Source organism: Heptranchias perlo, chromosome 4 (genome assembly GCF_035084215.1).
Source record: "Heptranchias perlo isolate sHepPer1 chromosome 4, sHepPer1.hap1, whole genome shotgun sequence".
In the NCBI taxonomy this organism is placed as follows: Eukaryota; Metazoa; Chordata; class Chondrichthyes; order Hexanchiformes; family Hexanchidae; genus Heptranchias; species Heptranchias perlo.
The window spans coordinates 24,120-39,504 of NC_090328.1; the positions used below are offsets into that span (position 1 = coordinate 24,120).

At 51.6% G+C, this 15,385-nt stretch overlaps 1 protein-coding gene across 1 annotated transcript in view; it reads right to left on the bottom strand.

The window, feature by feature from the left end:
• Positions 1–6,334: 6,334 nt before the first annotated feature.
• spef2 (sperm flagellar 2) overlaps positions 6,335–15,385 on the bottom strand; it is a 326,363-nt gene continuing 317,312 nt past the window's right edge. Inside the window, exon 35 of the mRNA XM_067982078.1 lies at positions 6,335–6,545. Coding sequence (XP_067838179.1) covers positions 6,393–6,545 — 153 coding nt within the window. The 3' untranslated portion in view covers positions 6,335–6,392. The remainder of the gene's footprint in view (positions 6,546–15,385) is intronic.

The following is a 15,385-nucleotide window of genomic DNA, read 5'->3' on the forward strand; positions in this document are numbered from 1 at the left end:
TGTGTGTGTGAGAGGGTGGGGAGTTGGATGGGGTACAGTGTGTATGTGAGAGGGTGGGGAGTTGGATGGGGTACAGTGTGTATGTGAGAGGGTGGGGAGTTGGATGGGTATAGTTTCTGTGTGAGCTGTGATTGGGGGTGCTTGTGGGGTTTGTTTGGGGGACAACGACTGTTGGAGTAACTGTTTTGTGTCAGTGATGAGCTGGTCTGAGAGACTTGGGTGTCCTCGTACAAGAAACACAAAGGATTAGCATGCAGGTAAAGCAGGCAATTAGGAAGGCAAATGGAATGTTGGCCTTTATTGCAAGGGGGTTGGAGTACAAGAGTAAGGAAGTCTTACTACAATTGTACAGGGCTTTGGTGAGACCTCACCTGGAGTACTGTGTACAGTTTTGGTCTCCTTATCTAAGGAAGGATAGACTTGCTTTAGAGGCGGTGCAACAAAGGTTCACTAGATTAATTCCTGGGATGAGAGGGTTGTCCTATGAAGAGAGGTTGGTGGAATGGGCCGATACTCTCTGGAGTTTAGAGGAATGAGAGGTGATCTCATAGAAACATTTAAGAATATTCAAGGCTGAGATGAATCGATTTTTGGACTCTTTGAGCCCTCTGTTTCCAGCCTCCTGGGATCTCTGCGAGCTGATGACAGGAACAGTCCATCAGGTTTCACCCACAGCAGAGGCAGAGAGAAGCCCGTGCTCGGCAAATAAAACCTTGTTAATCCTTGCTCACTACCCTAACTGTGCAGAGCTCCTTTAAACAGTCAGCACAGTCTCAGCCCGTGGACAGCATTTAAAGAGACCGTCTCATCGTGCAGAGACGACTTCAAGACACATCACACAGTGTGTGAATCCCAATGAGGGAGACGGGCTCATGTCTGGACCTCCGGGAAAGTGACGGGCTCATGTCTGGACCCCAGTGTGAGACGGGCTCATGTCTGGACCCCAGAGAGAGAGTTGGGTGCATGTCTGGACCCCAGAGAGTTGGGTGCATGTCTGGACTCCAGTGAGAGAGAGAGAGAGACACAGGCTCATATCTAGACACCAGTGAGGGAGACAGGCTCATTTCTGGACCCCAATGAGAGAGACAACCTCATGTCTGGACACCGGTGAGGGAGACAGCCTCATGTCTGGACACCGGTGAGGGAGACAGCCTCATGTCTGGACACCAGTGAGAGAGACAACCTCATGTCTGGACACCGGTGAGGGAGACAGCCTCATGTCTGGACACCAGTGAGGGAGACAGCCTCATGTCGGGACACCGGTGAGGGAGACAACCTCATGTCTGGACACCGGTGAGAGAGACAGCCTCATGTCTGGACACCAGTGAGGGAGACAGCCTCATGTCTGGACACCAGTGAGGGAGACAGCCTCATGTCTGGACACCAGTGAGGGAGACAGCCTCATGTCTGGACACCAGTGTGAGAGAAACAGGCTTATTTGGGCTTATCTAAAGAAGGATATACTTGGCTTAGAGGTTCGACGAAGGTTCACTCAATTTTTATTATTTGTTCATGGGATGTGGGCGTCGCTGGCGAGGCCGGCATTTATTGCCCATCCCTAATTGCCCTTGAGAAGGTGGTGGTGAGCCGCCTTCTTGAACTGCTGCAGTCCGTGTGGTGACGGTTCTCCCACAGTGCTGTTAGGAAGGGAGTTCCAGGATTTTGACCCAGCGACGATGAAGGAACGACGATATATTTCCAAGTCAGGATGGTGTGTGACTTGGAGGGGAACGTGCAGGTGGTGTTGTTCCCATGTGCCTGCTGCTCTTGTCCTTCTAGGTGGTAGAGGTCGCGGGTTTGTGAGGTGCTGTCGAAGAAGCCTTGGTGAGTTGCTGCAGTGCATCCTGTGGATGGTGCACACTGCAGTCACAGTGCGCCAGTGGTGAAGGGAGTGAATGTTTAGGGTGGTGGATGGGGTGCCAATCAAGCGGGCTGCTTTATCTTGGATGGTGTCGAGCTTCTTGAGTGTTGTTGGAGCTGCACTCATCCAGGCAAGTGGAGAGTATTCCATCACACTCTTGACTTGTGCCTTGTAGATGGTGGAAAGGTTTTGAGGAGTCAGGAGGTGAGTCACTCGCCGCAGAATACCCAGCCTCTGACCTGCTCTTGTAGCCACAGTATTTATGTTAATTCCTGGGATGAGAGGGTTGTCCTATGAGGGGAGATTGAGTAAAATGGGCCTATTCTCTCTGGAGTTTAGAAGAATGAGAGGTGATCTCATTGAAACATATAAGATTCTGAGGGGGCTTGACAGGGTAGATGCTGAGAGATTGTTTCCCCTGGCTGGAGAGTCTAGAACTAGGAGGCTCAGTCTCAGGATAAGGGATCGGCCATTTAAGACTGAGATGAGGAGGAATTTCTTCACTCAGAGGGTTGTGAATCTTTGGAATTCTCTTCCCCAGAGGGCTGTGGATGCTCAGTTGTTGAGTATATTCAAGGCTGAGATCGATAGATTTTTGGACTCTAGGGGAATCAAGGGATTTGGGGATCGGTCGGGAAAGTGGAGTTGAGGTTGAAGATCAGCCATGATCTTATTGAATGGTGGAGCAGGCTCGAGGGGCCATTTGGCCTGCTCCTGCTCCTATTTCTTATGTTCTTCTGATCTTATGACCCTAGTGAGAGAGACTAGCTCATGTCTGGATCCTAGTGAGAGAGACAGGTTCATGTCTGGACACCAGAGGGAGAGACAGGTTCATATCTGGACATCAGTGTGCGAGACAAGCTAATGTCTAAGCCCTAGAGAGAGACAAGCTCATGTCTGGACCCGAGAGAGAGCGAGAGAGAGACAGGATCATGTCTGGACCCCAGAGGGAGACAGGCTCATGTCTGGACCCCAGAGAGGGAGGGACAGGCTCATGTCTGGACCCCAGAGAGGGAGGGACAGGCTCATGTCTGGACCCCAGAGAGGGAGGGACAGGCTCATGTCTGGACCCCAGAGAGGGAGAGACAGGCTCATGTCTGGACCCCAGAGAGGGAGGGACAGGCTCATGTCTGGACCCCAGAGAGGGAGAGACAGGCTCATGTCTGGACCCCAGAGAGGGAGGGACAGGCTCATGTCTGGACACCAGAGAGGGAGAGACAGGCTCATGTCTGGACCCCAGAGAGGGAGAGACAGGCTCATGTCTGGACCCCAGGGAGGGAGGGACAGGCTCATGTCTGGACCCCAGAGAGGGAGAGACAGGCTCATGTCTGGACCCCAGAGACGGAGGGACAGGCTCATGTCGGGACCCCAGAGAGGGAGGGACAGGCTCATGTCTGGACCCCAGAGAGGGAGAGACAGGCTCATGTCTGGACCCCAGAGAGGGAGAGACAGGCTCATGTCTGGACCCCAGAGAGGGAGGGACAGGCTCATGTCTGGACACCAGAGAGGGAGAGACAGGCTCATGTCTGGACCCCAGAGAGGGAGAGACAGGCTCATGTCTGGACCCCAGAGAGGGAGGGACAGGCTCATGTCTGGACCCCAGAGAGGGAGAGACAGGCTCATGTCTGGACCCCAGAGAGGGAGAGACAGGCTCATGTCTGGACCCCAGAGAGGGAGAGACAGGCTCATGTCTGGACCCCAGAGAGGGAGAGACAGGCTCATGTCTGGACCCCAGAGAGGGAGGGACAGGCTCATGTCTGGACCCCAGAGAGGGAGAGACAGGCTCATGTCTGGACCCCAGAGAGGGAGAGACAGGCTCATGTCTGGACCCCAGAGAGGGAGGGACAGGCTCATGTCTGGACCCCAGAGAGGGAGAGACAGGCTCACGTCTGGACCCCAGAGAGGGAGAGACAGGCTCATGTCTGGACCGCAGGGAGGGAGAGACAGGCTCATGTCTGGACCCCAGAGAGGGAGAGACAGGCTCATGTCTGGACCGCAGGGAGGGAGAGACAGGCTCATGTCTGGACCCCAGAGACGGAGGGACAGGCTCAAGTCTGGACCCCAGAGAGGGAGAGACAGGCTCACGTCTGGACCCCAGAGAGGGAGAGACAGGCTCATGTCTGGACCGCAGGGAGGGAGAGACAGGCTCATGTCTGGACCCCAGAGAGGGAGAGACAGGCTCATGTCTGGACCGCAGGGAGGGAGGGACAGGCTCATGTCTGGACCCCAGAGAGGGAGGGACAGGCTCATGTCTGGACACCAGAGAGGGAGAGACAGGCTCATGTCTGGACCCCAGAGAGGGAGAGACAGGCTCATGTCTGGACCCCAGAGAGGGAGGGACAGGCTCATGTCTGGACCCCAGAGAGGGAGGGACAGGCTCATGTCTGGACCCCAGAGAGGGAGGGACAGGCTCATGTCTGGACCACAGAGAGGGAGGGACCGGCTCATGTCTGGGCCACAGAGAGGGAGAGAGTCAGGCTCATGTCTGGACCCCAGAGAAGGATAGACAGGCTCATGTCTGGATCCCAGAGAGGGAGGGACAGGCTCATGTCTGGACCCCAGAGAGGGAGGGACAGGCTCATGTCTGGACCACAGAGAGGGAGAGACAGGCTCATGTCTGGACCCCAGAGAGGGAGAGACAGGCTCATGTCTGGACCCCAGAGAGGGAGGGACAGGCTCATGTCTGGACCCCAGAGAGGGAGGGACAGGCTCATGTCTGGACCCCAGAGAGGGAGGGACAGGCTCATGTCTGGACCCCAGAGAGGGAGAGACAGGCTCATGTCTGGACCCCAGAGAGGGAGGGACAGGCTCATGTCTGGACCCCAGAGAGGGAGAGACAGGCTCATGTCTGGACCCCAGAGAGGGAGAGACAGGCTCATGTCTGGACCCCAGAGAGGGAGGGACAGGCTCATGTCTGGACACCAGAGAGGGAGAGACAGGCTCATGTCTGGACCCCAGAGAGGGAGAGACAGGCTCATGTCTGGACCCCAGGGAGGGAGGGACAGGCTCATGTCTGGACCCCAGAGAGGGAGAGACAGGCTCATGTCTGGACCCCAGAGACGGAGGGACAGGCTCATGTCGGGACCCCAGAGAGGGAGGGACAGGCTCATGTCTGGACCCCAGAGAGGGAGAGACAGGCTCATGTCTGGACCCCAGAGAGGGAGAGACAGGCTCATGTCTGGACCCCAGAGAGGGAGGGACAGGCTCATGTCTGGACACCAGAGAGGGAGAGACAGGCTCATGTCTGGACCCCAGAGAGGGAGAGACAGGCTCATGTCTGGACCCCAGAGAGGGAGGGACAGGCTCATGTCTGGACCCCAGAGAGGGAGAGACAGGCTCATGTCTGGACCCCAGAGAGGGAGAGACAGGCTCATGTCTGGACCCCAGAGAGGGAGAGACAGGCTCATGTCTGGACCCCAGAGAGGGAGAGACAGGCTCATGTCTGGACCCCAGAGAGGGAGGGACAGGCTCATGTCTGGACCCCAGAGAGGGAGAGACAGGCTCATGTCTGGACCCCAGAGAGGGAGAGACAGGCTCACGTCTGGACCCCAGAGAGGGAGAGACAGGCTCATGTCTGGACCGCAGGGAGGGAGAGACAGGCTCATGTCTGGACCCCAGAGAGGGAGAGACAGGCTCATGTCTGGACCGCAGGGAGGGAGGGACAGGCTCATGTCTGGACCCCAGAGAGGGAGGGACAGGCTCATGTCTGGACACCAGAGAGGGAGAGACAGGCTCATGTCTGGACCCCAGAGAGGGAGAGACAGGCTCATGTCTGGACCCCAGAGAGGGAGGGACAGGCTCATGTCTGGACCCCAGAGAGGGAGGGACAGGCTCATGTCTGGACCCCAGAGAGGGAGGGACAGGCTCATGTCTGGACCACAGAGAGGGAGGGACAGGCTCATGTCTGGGCCACAGAGAGGGAGAGAGTCAGGCTCATGTCTGGACCCCAGAGAAGGATAGACAGGCTCATGTCTGGATCCCAGAGAGGGAGGGACAGGCTCATGTCTGGACCCCAGAGAGGGAGGGACAGGCTCATGTCTGGACCACAGAGAGGGAGAGACAGGCTCATGTCTGGACCCCAGAGAGGGAGAGACAGGCTCATGTCTGGACCCCAGAGAGGGAGGGACAGGCTCATGTCTGGATCCCAGAGAGGGAGAGACAGGCTCATGTCTGGACCCCAGAGAGGGAGGGACAGGCTCATGTCTGGACCCCAGAGAGGGAGGGACAGGCTCATGTCTGGACCCCAGAGAGGGAGGGACAGGCTCATGTCTGGACCCCAGAGAGGGAGGGACAGGCTCATGTCTGGATCCCAGAGAGGGAGAGGCAGGATCATGTCTGGACCCCAGAGAGGGAGGGACAGGCTCATGTCTGGACTCGAGAGAGACAGGCTCATGTCTGGACCCCAGAGAGAAAAGGGATCTCAAACCTCATGATACTTAGGACTTTGGGAGACAAAGAGTGACATATTAGAGATTGATTTGGATGTGCATTTATTCCTGTTAATTTACGCTGAGCCGGTGGGACCTGCTGCTTATGGAACGTTTCCTGCTTTCGGAATTCTCCGTCGAGTCGCTGCCATATCGTCGGGGGGTGTGTTTGAAGACGTCTCCACTGAGAGCTCAGGAGAGCTGCTAGCAACAACCTCACTTTCCACCGGCTTCCTCTGCAGAATGGGCTGGAAGTCCTGCATCGAGTAAAACAGACACACAGTGAGTGAGACGAGCACTAAGAAGACCTGAAACCCCCAGCGCTGGTCTGAATGAAGCATTTGACCGAGTGGGGCACTGAGGAGCTCTGGCAACAGGTGACAGTGGGGATCGGGGAAAGATTCTCCAGTGGCTGGAGTCATACCTATCACAAAGGAAGATGGTAGTGGTTGTCGGAGGCCAATCATCTCAGCCCCAGGACATTGCTGCAGGAGTTCCTCAGGGCAGTGTCCTAGGCCCAACCATCTTCAGCTGCTTCATCAATGACCTTCCCTCCATCATAAGGTCAGAAATGGGGATGTTCGCTGATGATTGCACAGTGTTCAGTTCCATTCGCAACCCCTCAGATAATGAAGCAGTCCGAGCCCGCATGCAGCAAGACTGGACAACATCCAGGCTTGGGCTGATAAGTGGCAAGTAACATTCGTGCCAGGCAATGACCATCTCCAACAAGAGAGAGTCTAACCACCACCCCTTGACATTCAACGGCATTACCATCGTTGAGTCAGCATTGGTGGGGTGGGGAGTTACCAATGACCAGAAGATGAACTGGACCAACCACGTCAGCACTGGCTGCAAGAGCAGGTCAGAGGCTGAGTAATCTGTTACCCCTCAAAGCCTCTCCACCACCCTTTTATCTCAGCTTGAGAGATGGGGAGAGGAGAGAGAGAAAGTGAGAGTGAGAGAGAGAAAGTGAACGAGAGTGAAAGTGAGGGAGAGAGAAAGTGAGAGTGAGCGAAAGTGAGAGAGAGAAAGTGAGAGTGAGTGAGAGAGAGAGAAAGTGAGAGTGAGCGAAAGTGAGAGAGAGAAAGTGAGAGTGAGCGAAAGTGAGAGAGAGAAAGTGAGAGAAAGAGAGTGAGAGAGAGTGAGAGAGGGAAAGAAAGTGAGAGAGAGAAAGAGAGAGAGAGAGAAAGTGAAGGAGAGAGAGAAAGTGAGAGAGAGAATCCAAAGAGCTTCTACAAATACATAAAGGGCAAAAGAGTAACTAGGGAGAGAGTAGGGCCTCTTAAGGATCAACAAGGTCATCTATGTGTGGATCCACAAGAGATGGGTGAGATCCTGAATGAATATTTCACATCGGTATTTACGGTTGAGAAAGGCATGGATGTTAGGGAACTTGGGGAAATAAATAGTGATGTCTTGAGGAGTGTACATATTACAGAGAGGGAGGTGCTGGAAGTCTTAATGCGCATCAAGGTAGATAAATCTCCGGGACCTGATGAAATGTATCCCAGGACGTTATGGGAGGTTAGGGAGGAAATTGCGGGTCCCCTAGCAGAGATATTTGAATCATCGACAGCTACAGGTGAGGTGCCTGAAGATTGGAGGGTAGCAAATGTTGTGCCTTTGTTTAAGAAGGGCGGCAGGGAAAAGCCTGGGAACTACAGACCGGTGAGCCTGACATCTGTAGTGGGTAAGTTGTTAGAGGGTATTCTGAGGGACAGGATCTACAGGCATTTGGAGAGGCAGGGACTGATTAGGAACAGTCAGCATGGTTTTGTGAGAGGAAAATCATGTCTCATGAATTTGATTGAGTTTTTTGAAGGGGTAACCAAGAAGATAGATGACGGCTGTGCAGTAGACGTGGTCTACATGGACTTTAGCAAAGCCTTTGACAAGGTACCGCATGGTAGGTTGTTACATAAGGTTAAATCTCATGGGATCCAAGGTGAGGTAGCCAATTGGATACAAAATTGGCTTGACGACAGAAGACAGAGGGTGGTTGTGGAGGGTTGTTTTTCAAACTGGAGGCCTGTGACCAGCGGTGTGCCTCAGGGATCGGTGCTGGGTCCGCTGTTATTTGTTATTTATATTAATGATTTGGATGAGAATTTAGGAGGCATGGTTAGTAAGTTTGCAGATGACACCAAGATTGGTGGCATTGTGGACAGTGAAGAAGGTTATCTAGGATTGCAACGGGATCTTGATAAATTGGGCCAGTGGGCCGATGAATGGCAGATGGAGTTTAATTTAGATAAATGTGAGGTGATGCATTTTGGTAGATCGAATCGGGCCAGGACCTACTCTGTTAATGGTAGGGCATTGTGGAGAGTTATAGAACAAAGAGATCTAGGAGTACAGGTTCATAGCTCCTTGAAAGTGGAGTCACAGGTGGATAGGGTGGTGAAGAAGGCATTCGGCATGCTTGGTTTCATTGGTCAGAACATTGAATGCAGGAGTTGGGATGTCTTGTTGAAGTTGTACAAGACATTAGTAAGGCCACACTTGGAATACTGTGTACAGTTCTGGTCACCCTATTATAGAAAGGATATTATTAAACTAGAAAGAGTGCAAAAAAGATTTACTAGGATGCTACCGGGACTTGATGGTTTGACTTATAGGGAGAGGTTAGATAGACTGGGACTTTTTTCCCTGGAGAGTAGGAGGTTAAGGGGTGATCTTATAGAAGTCTATAAAATAATGAGGGGCATAGATAAGGTAGATCATCAAAATCTTTTCCCAAAGGTAGGGGAGTCTATAACGAGGGGGCATAGATTTAAGGTGAGAGGGGAGAGATACAAAAGGGTCCAGAGGGGCAATTTTTTCACTCAAAGGGTGGTGAGTGTCTGGAACGAGCTGCCAGAGGCAGTAGTAGAGGCGGGTACAATTTTGTCTTTTAAAAAGCATTTGGACAGTTACATGGGTAAGATGGGTATAGAGGGATATGGGCCAAGTGCAGGCAATTGGGACTAGCTTAGTGGTATAAACTGGGCGACATGGACATGTTGGGCCGAAGGGCCTGTTTTCATGTTGTAAACTTCTGTGATTCCATGATTCTAAGTGAGAAAGTGAGAGAACGAACATAGGAACATAGGAACAGGAGTAGGCCATTCAGCCCCTCGTTCCTGCTCCGCCATTTGATAAGATCATGGCTGATCTGTGATCTAACTCCATATACCTGCCTTTGGCCCAGAACAAACTCTGAAAAAGAAACTAAAAATAGGTGATGGGAGATCCAGTGAGAGAATGAGAACTACAGTTAGAGAACAGAGAGAAAAATGATTGAATAAGGGAGACCACAGAGAGAGTGACAGGCAGAGATACAGAGAACTAGAAAATCGACCAAAAAGAGAGAGTGATCGGGAGAGAGTGAAAGAGAGAGCAGAGAGAGTGTGAGAGAGTGATAGGGAGAGAGTGAAAGAGAGAGAGCAGAGAGAGAGTCCGAGAGAGTGATAGGGAGAGAGAGTGAAAGAGAGAGCAAAGAGATAGACAGTGTAAGAGAGAGTGATAGGGAGAGAGAGTGAAAGAGAAAGAGCAGAGAGAGAGTCCGAGAGAGTGATAGGGAGAGAGAGTGAAAGAGAGAGCAGAGAGATAGACAGTGTAAGAGAGAGTGATAGGGAGAGAGAGTGAAAGAGAAAGAGCAGAGAGAGAGTCCGAGAGAGTGATAGGGAGAGAGAGTCAAAGAGAGAGCAGAGAGATAGACAGTGTAAGAGAGAGTGTAAGAGAGAGTGATAGGGAGAGAGAGTGAAAGAGAAAGAGCAGAGAGAGAGTCCGAGAGAGTGATAGGGAGAGAGAGTGAAAGAGAAAGAGCAGAGAGAGAGTCCGAGAGAGTGATAGGGAGAGAGAGTGAAAGAGAGAGCAAAGAGATAGACAGTGTAAGAGAGAGTGATAGGGAGAGAGAGTGAAAGAGAAAGAGCAGAGAGAGAGTCCGAGAGAGTGATAGGGAGAGAGAGTGAAAGAGAGAGCAGAGAGATAGACAGTGTAAGAGAGAGTGTAAGAGAGAGTGATAGGGAGAGAGAGTGAAAGAGAAAGAGCAGAGAGAGAGTCCGAGAGAGTGATAGGGAGAGAGAGTCAAAGAGAGAGCAAAGAGATAGACAGTGTAAGAGAGAGTGTAAGAGAGAGTGATAGGGAGAGAGAGTGAAAGAGAAAGAGCAGAGAGAGAGTCCGAGAGAGTGATAGGGAGAGAGAGTGAAAGAGAAAGAGCAGAGAGAGAGTCCGAGAGAGTGATAGGGAGAGAGAGTCAAAGAGAGAGCAGAGAGATAGACAGTGTAAGAGAGAGTGTAAGAGAGAGTGATAGGGAGAGAGAGTGAAAGAGAAAGAGCAGAGAGAGAGTCCGAGAGAGTGATAGGGAGAGAGAGTCAAAGAGGGAGCAGAGAGATAGACAGTGTAAGAGAGAGTGTAAGAGAGAGTGATAGGGAGAGAGAGTGAAAGAGAGAGCAAAGAGATAGACAGTGTAAGAGAGAGTGATAGGGAGAGAGAGTGAAAGAGAAAGAGCAGAGAGAGAGTCCGAGAGAGTGATAGGGAGAGAGAGTGAAAGAGAGAGCAGAGAGATAGACAGTGTAAGAGAGAGTGATAGGGAGAGAGAGTGAAAGAGAAAGAGCAGAGAGAGAGTCCGAGAGAGTGATAGGGAGAGAGAGTCAAAGAGAGAGCAGAGAGATAGACAGTGTAAGAGAGAGTGATAGGGAGAGAGAGTGAAAGAGAAAGAGCAGAGAGAGAATCCGAGAGAGTGATAGGGAGAGAGAGTCAAAGAGAGAGCAGAGAGATAGACAGTGTAAGAGAGAGTGATAGGGAGAGAGAGTGAAAGAGAAAGAGCAGAGAGAGAGTCCGAGAGAGTGATAGGGAGAGAGAGTCCGAGAGAGTGATAGGGAGAGAGAGTCAAAGAGAGAGAGCAGAGAGAGTGTGAGAGAGTGATAGGGAGAGAGAGTGAAAGAGAGAGAGCAGAGAGAGAGTCCGAGAGAGTGATAGGGAGAGAGAGTCAAAGAGAGAGCAAAGAGAGTGATAGGGAGAGAGAGTGAAAGAGAGAGAGCAGAGAGAGTGATAGGGAGAGTGAAAGAGAGAGAGTGATAGGGAGAGTGAAAGAGAGAGAGTGAAACGGAGAGAGAGTGACAGAAGAGACAACGGAGAAAGTGACAGTGAGAGAGAGAAAGATAGTAAGGGACAGAGGCAGTGTGAGAGAATGTAACAGACAGTGAGAAAGAAAGAGAGAGACAATGCAAGAGAGAGCAGGGAGAGAGAAAGACAGTCCAAGAAAGTAGAGAGACAGAGATAGCAAGAGAGAGGAAGAGACAGAGAGAAGTAGTGACAGTGAGAGAGCAGCCAGAAACAGGGTGAGAGAGACAGACCGAGGGGCAGACAGAGACATAGATTACATCGAATTATTACATAGAATGTACAGCACAGAACAGGCCATTTGAGCCAACAGATCCATGTCTCCTCCCTCCCATCTTCATCTAAACCCATCACCATATCCTTCTATTCCTTTCTCCCTCATGTGTTTATCGAGCTTCCCCTTAAATGGATCTACACTATTCACCTCAACTACTCCTTGTGGGAGCGAGTTCCACATTCTCACCACTCTCTGGGTAAAGAAGTTTCTCCTGAATTCCCTTTTGGATTTATTAGTGACTATCTTATATTTATGGCCCCGAGTTCTAGTCTCCCCCACAAGTGGAAACATCTTCTCTATGTCTAATCTATTAAACCCTTTCATAACCTTAAAGACCTCTATCTAGAGAGTGAAAGAGAGAGAGCAGAGAGAGAGTCCGAGAGAGTGATAGGGAGAGAGAGTCAAAGAGAGAGCAAAGAGAGTGATAGGGAGAGAGAGTGAAAGAGAGAGAGCAGAGAGAGTGATAGGGAGAGTGAAAGAGAGAGAGTGAAACGGAGAGAGAGTGACAGAAGAGACAACGGAGAAAGTGACAGTGAGAGAGAGAAAGATAGTAAGGGACAGAGGCAGTGTGAGAGAATGTCACCCGAGCACAACGCAACGCCATCAACGCTCTCAAGACCAACCGCAACATCGTCATCAAACCAGCGGACAAAGGAGGAGCCATAGTCATACAGAACAGAACAGACTATTGCAAAGAAGCATACCGACAACTGGACAACCAGGAACACTACAGACGGTTACCCGCAGATCCGACCAAAGAACACACCCACCAGCTCAACAAACTGATCAAGACCTTCGATCCAGACCTTCAAAGCATCCTACGCATTCTCATCCCACGTAATCCCCGCGTGGGAGACTTCTACTGCCTCCCAAAGATACACAAAGCCAACACACCCGGACGTCCCATCGTATCAGGCAACGGAACCCTGTGTGAGAACCTCTCTGGATACATCGAGGGCATCCTGAAACCCATCGTACAGGGAACCCCCAGCTTCTGTCGTGACACTACAGACTTCCTACAAAAACTCAGTACCCACGGACCAGTTGAACCAGGAACACTTCTCACCACGATGGACGTCTCGGCACTATACACCAGTATCCCCCACGATGACGGCATCGCTGCGACAGCATCAATACTCAACACCAACAACAGCCAATCTCCGGAAGCCATCCTACAACTCATCCGCTTCATCCTGGATCACAATGTCTTCACCTTCGATAACCAGTTCTTTACCCAAACACACGGAACAGCCATGGGGACCAAATTCGCACCCCAATACGCCAACATTTTCATGCACAAGTTCGAGCAGGACTTCTTCACTGCACAAGACCTCCAACCAACACTATACACCAGATACATCGACGACATTTTCTTTCTATGGACCCACGGCAAGGAATCACTAAAGAGACTACACGATAACATCAACAAGTTCCATCCCACCATCAAGCTCACCATGGACTACTCCTCAGAATCAGTTTCTTTCTTGGACACACGAATCTCCATCAAAGACGGGCACCTCAGCACCTCACTCTACCGCAAGCCCACGGACAACCTCACGATGCTCCACTTTTCCAGCTTCCACCCTAACCACGTCAAAGAGGCCATCCCCTATGGACAGGCCCTGCGAATACACAGGGTCTGCTCAGACGAGGAGGAACGCGATGGACACCTACAGACGCTGAAAGACGCCCTAGTAAGAACGGGATATGACGCTCGACTCATCGATCGACAGTTCCGACGGGCCACAGCAAAAAATCGCATAGACCTCCTCAGGAGACTAACACGGGACGCAACCAACAGAGTACCCTTTGTCGTCCAGTACTTCCCCGGAGCGGAGAAACTACGCCATGTTCTCCGCAGCCTTCAACATGTCATCAATGAGGACAAACACCTCGCTATGGCCATCCCCACACCTCCACTACTCGCCTTTAAACAGCCACCCAACCTCAAACAGACCATCGTTCGCAGCAAACTACCTAGCTTTCAAGAGAACAGCGTCCACGACGCCACACAACCCTGCCACGGTAACCTCTGCAAGACATGCCAGATCATCGACACAGATACCACCATCACACGAGATGACACCACCCACCAGGTGCATGGTTCATACTCATGTGACTCAGCCAACGTTGTCTACCTCATACGTTGCAGGAAAGGATGCCCCAGAGCATGGTACATTGGCGAGACCATGCAGACGCTGCGACAACGGATGAACGGACACCGCGCAACAATCGCCAAACAGGAGGGTTCCCTCCCAGTCGGGGAACACTTCAGCAGTCATGGACATTCATCCACCGACCTTCGGGTAAGCGTACTCCAAGGCGGCCTTCGAGACACACGACAACGCAAAATCGTCGAGCAGAAATTGATAGCCAAGTTCCGCACCCATGAGGACGGCCTCAACCGGGATCTTGGGTTCATGTCACGCTACACGTTACCCCACCAGCGAACAAATGTTATCTGTTTTTAATATAATGGGTCATTTGCTGGCTCTCTCTGCCTTCCGGATGTTTCTGCCTCTCTCTGTGTTTTTTTTTCTCTGTTTTTTTTCCCTGTTTGTTTTTTTGTTGAATGTGTATTCGGAGGTTCTGCAGGTAACACCTCTCTGTCTGAACACGGTGATTGCCTTGGCAACGGGCAGTTGCAGGGGCAGTCTGTAAACACCATGTATTATTGTTCAATATGTATAAATGCGTAGGCTTCAAGGAGATCTTGAAACATTTGCCTGAGGAAGGAGAAAATCTCCGAAAGCTTGTGAATTTAAAATAAAATTGCTGGACTATAACTTGGTGTTGTAAAATTGTTTACAATTGTCAACCCCAGTCCATCACCGGCATCTCCACATCTATCTAGAGAGGGACTGGGTGACTGCAAGACAGACAAGGAGGACCAGGCAGGTAGTGCAGGACTTTCCTGGGGGCATCTCACTCTCTAACCAGTATTCTGAATACTGATGGGGGAGAGGGTTCCTCTGGGGAGTGCAGCCAGAGCCAAGACCACAGCACCATGGGTGGCTCAGTTGTACAGCGGGGCAGGAGAAAGGTCAGGAGAGCGATAGTGATCGGGGATTCTATAGTTAGGGGAGAGACGGGCGTTTCTGCGACTGCAGACGTGATTCCAGGATGGTATGTTGCCTCCCTGGTGCCAGGGTCAAGGATGTCACTGAGCGGCTGCAGAACATTCTGAGGGGGGAGGGTGAACAGCCGGAGGTCATGGTCCATATCGGTACCAATGACAAAAGTAGAAAGAGGGATGCAGGCAGATTTTAAGGAGTTAGGAAAGAGATTAAGAAGCAGGACCTCACAGGTAGTAATCTCCGGATTACTCCCAGTGCCACGTGCTAGTGAGTATAGAAACAGGAGGACAGAGCAGATGAATGCGTGGCTGGAGAGATGGTGCAGGAGGGAGGGCTTTAGATTCCTGGGGCATTGGGACCAGTTCTGGGGGAGGTGGGACCTGTACAAGCCGGTCGGGTTGCACCTCAACAGGGCCGGGACCAATATCCTTGCGGGGAGGTTTTCTGGTGCTGTTGGGGAGGATTTAAAATAGCTTGGCAGGGGGATGGGAACCTGAGTGTAGATTCAGATGGGAGAGAATCAGAACTGGAAATGGAAGGCAGAAAATTAGCAAGCAAGTTTGGAAGGCAGAGGAAACAAAGGTTAGAAAATAAACAACAAAGGAGTTTGGCAGTGTTTAATGGTATTTACCTC